At 67.5% G+C, this 1,749-nt stretch overlaps 1 protein-coding gene across 1 annotated transcript; it reads left to right on the plus strand.

The window, feature by feature from the left end:
- ENH_00043640 (hypothetical protein) lies at positions 1-1,662 on the plus strand (the record flags this gene model as incomplete). The annotated part of the gene is made up of 3 exons (XM_013580886.1): positions 1-969; positions 1,188-1,300; positions 1,514-1,662. Coding segments are annotated over 3 exons (1,231 nt in total), but the record flags the coding sequence as incomplete, so codon positions are not given.
- Positions 1,663-1,749: the final 87 nt, after the last annotated feature.

A 1,749-nucleotide genomic window follows, 5' to 3' on the forward strand; every position in this document is an offset into this window, starting at 1 on the left:
GGGGGGGGGGGGGGGGGGGGGGGGAGCCGCAGCTGCTGCCGCCGCCGCAGCCGCCGCAGGGGGCCCCCGGCGGGGGGCCCCTGGGGCCCCTGGGGGCCCCCGCGGCCTTGGGGGCCCCCGCCACAGTGTCCACTGCTGCTTCTGCGGTCGCGGGGGAGCCGCAGCGGGGCCTCAAGAGCAGCAGCAGCAGCAGCAGCAGCAGCAGCTTGCTGCTGTCGCCCTCCTCCGCCGCCGAGGCCCCCACGACGCAGGGGGCCCCCCCCCCCGCCGCCGACGCCGACCCTGCTGCAGCAGCAGCAGCAGCAGCAGCAGCAGCAAACCCCGACAGCAGCTGGCGCTCCGCCTGGGGCACTGCAGCGCGCTGCTGCGACAGCAGCACCCTGGGGCCCCTGGAGGGCTCCCCGGCCGCCGCGGGCGCCCTGGGGCCCCCCCTGGGGCCCCCCCTGGGGCCCCCCCTGGGGGCCCCCCTGGGGCCCCCCCTGGGGGCCCCCCTGGGGGCCCCCGGGGGCCCCGACCCCAGCAGCAGCAGCAGCAGCAGCAGCAGCGTGGAGCTGTCGCTGTGCGGGCACCTGCTGTTTGGGACTGCAGCAGAGGCGCAGCACGACGCAGACGTGTTTGCTGCTGGGGTTTTGGACTGGGGGGCCCTCGAAGCAAACCCTAGTTTGTGGTATCACCCCTCGCTAGTGGCCAGGTTCGAGGGGGGCCCCCCCTACTACCCGGGGAAGGTGGCGCTGCCGCTGCTGGCCAGCTGGCTGCTGTTCGGGAGGCCTTTGGCTGTGGGCAGTGTGCAGCGGCTGATGGCTGCGGAGCTGCGCTACACCGACGGCCCCTGCTGCAGCAGCAGCAGCAGCAGCAGCAGCAGCAGCAGCAGCAGCAGCAGCAGCAGCGGGGGAGGCGCGGAGGGAGGCGCGCGCAAGCCGCAGCTCCTCGCGGAGCCCGCGATCACGCAGCAGGCATTCAAACCCCAAGGTCGCTGCGCACCAACCCTAAACCCTAAACCCTAAACCCTAAACCCTAAACCCTAGGCGCCAGACGCGGGGCTGCTGCGGAGCTCGTTCTTTCGCGCGCGAGGTGGACGTACACCTCGCGGCCGGGCTCCTCTGCTGCTTGCTGCTTCTCTTTTAATATTCTTCACTTTCATTTATTTTTATTTTTATTTTTATTTTTATTTTTATTTTAATTTTCAGGACTCACCTGCAGCAGCGCCGTCAGCGACAGCGAATCCCCCGCCTTTGCTGCTGCCAGCGCCCCCAGCGGCAAACGCCTCAAACGCTCCCTACGGCCCACCCCAGAACAACTGGTAGGGTTTAGGGTTTAGGGTTTAGGGTTTAGGGTTTAGGGTTTAGGGTTTAGGGTTTGGGGTTTGTTGCCTGCCGCCTGCGGACTGCGGCGGCGGCGCCGCGGCCGCAGGGTTGGCGTGGCGAGCAGCGCGGAGAGCGCCGTGCCCCAGGGCTTAGGGCCTAGGGTTTAGGGTTTAGGGTTTAGGGTTTAGGGTTTAGGGTTTGGCGCGCAGGAGGCTTTGGACTTGAAGCCCGGCGCGAACAGCGTTTGCTTCACAGTCAGCTCCGCCCTGCAGGGAGAAAAAAGTGTTTGCGGCACAATTTATTTGTGGCCCACTGACATCAAAATTGTGGTTTCCGACGTCGACGGCACCATCACCAGGTTTGCTGCTGCTGCTGCTGCTGCTGCTGCTGCTGCTGCTGCTGCTGCTGCTGCTGCTGCTGCTGCTGCTGCTGCTGCTGCTGCTGC

Source organism: Eimeria necatrix, genomic scaffold (assembly GCF_000499385.1).
Source record: "Eimeria necatrix Houghton genomic scaffold, Enh_scaff3251, whole genome shotgun sequence".
NCBI classification, from domain to species: Eukaryota; Apicomplexa; class Conoidasida; order Eucoccidiorida; family Eimeriidae; genus Eimeria; species Eimeria necatrix.